The sequence below is a fragment of the Myotis davidii genome, unplaced genomic scaffold, assembly GCF_000327345.1.
Source record: "Myotis davidii unplaced genomic scaffold, ASM32734v1 scaffold452, whole genome shotgun sequence".
NCBI classification, from domain to species: Eukaryota; Metazoa; Chordata; class Mammalia; order Chiroptera; family Vespertilionidae; genus Myotis; species Myotis davidii.
Window position 1 is genome coordinate 1,594,591 of NW_006284245.1, and position 1,366 is coordinate 1,595,956.

Consider the following 1,366-nt stretch of genomic DNA (forward strand, 5'->3'; position numbering starts at 1 on the left):
CCACAACCCCTTCCTCTGTGCCAAGAGCAGAAAGCATCAGGCCTTGCTTTGCCGAGGGACCCTCAAGAGGCCAGAGGGTCTGAGCCCACCTGTACCAGAGGCAGATGGCAAGACTGCAGTTCTGCTCTGAGTGGCCACCAGAGAGGACATGGGGTCACCCTGGGAGACTAGAATCTACCAAAGACAAGGCCAAAGGCCAAGAGAAGAGACGAACGAGTGAAAGCAGCGTTTAGACAGATGTTTGCAGCAGGCAGAATGTTGGGAAGGCTTCTCCGCCTCGGAGTCCCTTCCCCTGGTTTAGGACCAATTTGTGCAAAGAAACATGTGTGAATGGGGCCACGCGTCCTGGTTCCCAGGTGGGCACAGCCCAGTTCTCAGCTCCAAGGAGCCCTCTGGGCTCAGGCGCCACTCCACTTGGACTGTACTACCAGGGCCCCGGAACGGGGGGGAGCCGCCGGGGAAGGGCTGATTTCCATTTCAAACTGCATTCTGCTACTTTGTACTCCAGCACCGCTGGCCAATCAATATTTAATGCTCGGAGGTTCTGACTCTGCGCGAGTCATGTCAGGGGACCTGGGGAGCCAATCTGCGCGAGCTTCGGGGTGATAATTATTCATGGGCTCCTGCCTCTTGCTCTTTCTCTCGCTCGGTCCCACGCTGCAGACTCAGTGCCTTACTCAGTCTTCTCTCGCGCTCGCTGCTGCTGTCGCGGACCCCTCGCCTTCGCCGCCGCTCCGCGTCTGCACCTCCCCGCAATGGCTAAGACAGCGATGGGTAAGGCAGCGCGCCGCCTCCCCAGCCTGACCCGGAGCCCACCCTCCCGTCTGCCTTGGAGCTTGGCGGGCGTTCGGAGATGTTTTATAGACAAAAAGGCACGAAGGGTAGCACGGAGCCGGGGAGGGCTGCGCACGCTGGGGGTTTGGGGAGAGCCGAGAGGAAGGGAGGGCCCTTGGAGACCTAAAGCTAAGAATTTGTTTTTAAAAGTAGACGCAGGGAAGCTGCCTTCCCCTGGGTAGGGAATCATTATGTTTCTGTGCTTAAAAATTAAGGCTCAGCGCGGGGCGGGGGGGCCACCTTTAACATTTGCCTTAAATGAGGTTAAGGGGAATTTGGAAAGTGCTTTGTAACGTCCTTGTCTCTCATCTAGTAAGAAAGAAAGAGGAAGTGAGGGAGAGAAAGGGGTGGGAGAAAGAAAAATGCAAAGTCAAAGCGGTCCCGTCTGGGCTGCCTGAAAGATGGGTGGAGACGAGGGGTGTGGGGAGAGCAAATGGGCAGATTTTATTGTCTCAGGGGCTGGAGAAACCGCTAGTCCTGGGAGGCAGTGCCGGGGGCGGGATGGGGGGAGCAGCTCCTTTGTTTTGGGGAA

At 57.2% G+C, this 1,366-nt stretch overlaps 1 protein-coding gene across 2 annotated transcripts in view; it reads left to right on the forward strand.

Annotated features, from left to right (window-relative positions):
- The first annotated feature begins 381 nt into the window (after positions 1-381).
- The window catches only part of STMN2 (stathmin 2), a 39,250-nt gene continuing 38,265 nt past the window's right edge, over positions 382-1,366 (forward strand). The window contains exon 1 of one of the 2 annotated variants that reach the window (XM_006754293.2): positions 382-774. In XM_006754293.2, the coding sequence (XP_006754356.1) occupies positions 756-774 (19 nt within the window). In that variant the 5' untranslated portion in view covers positions 382-755. Of the gene's footprint in view, positions 775-838; positions 873-1,366 lie in introns of those variants that run through there. The other variant, XM_006754294.2, reaches the window with a different exon arrangement.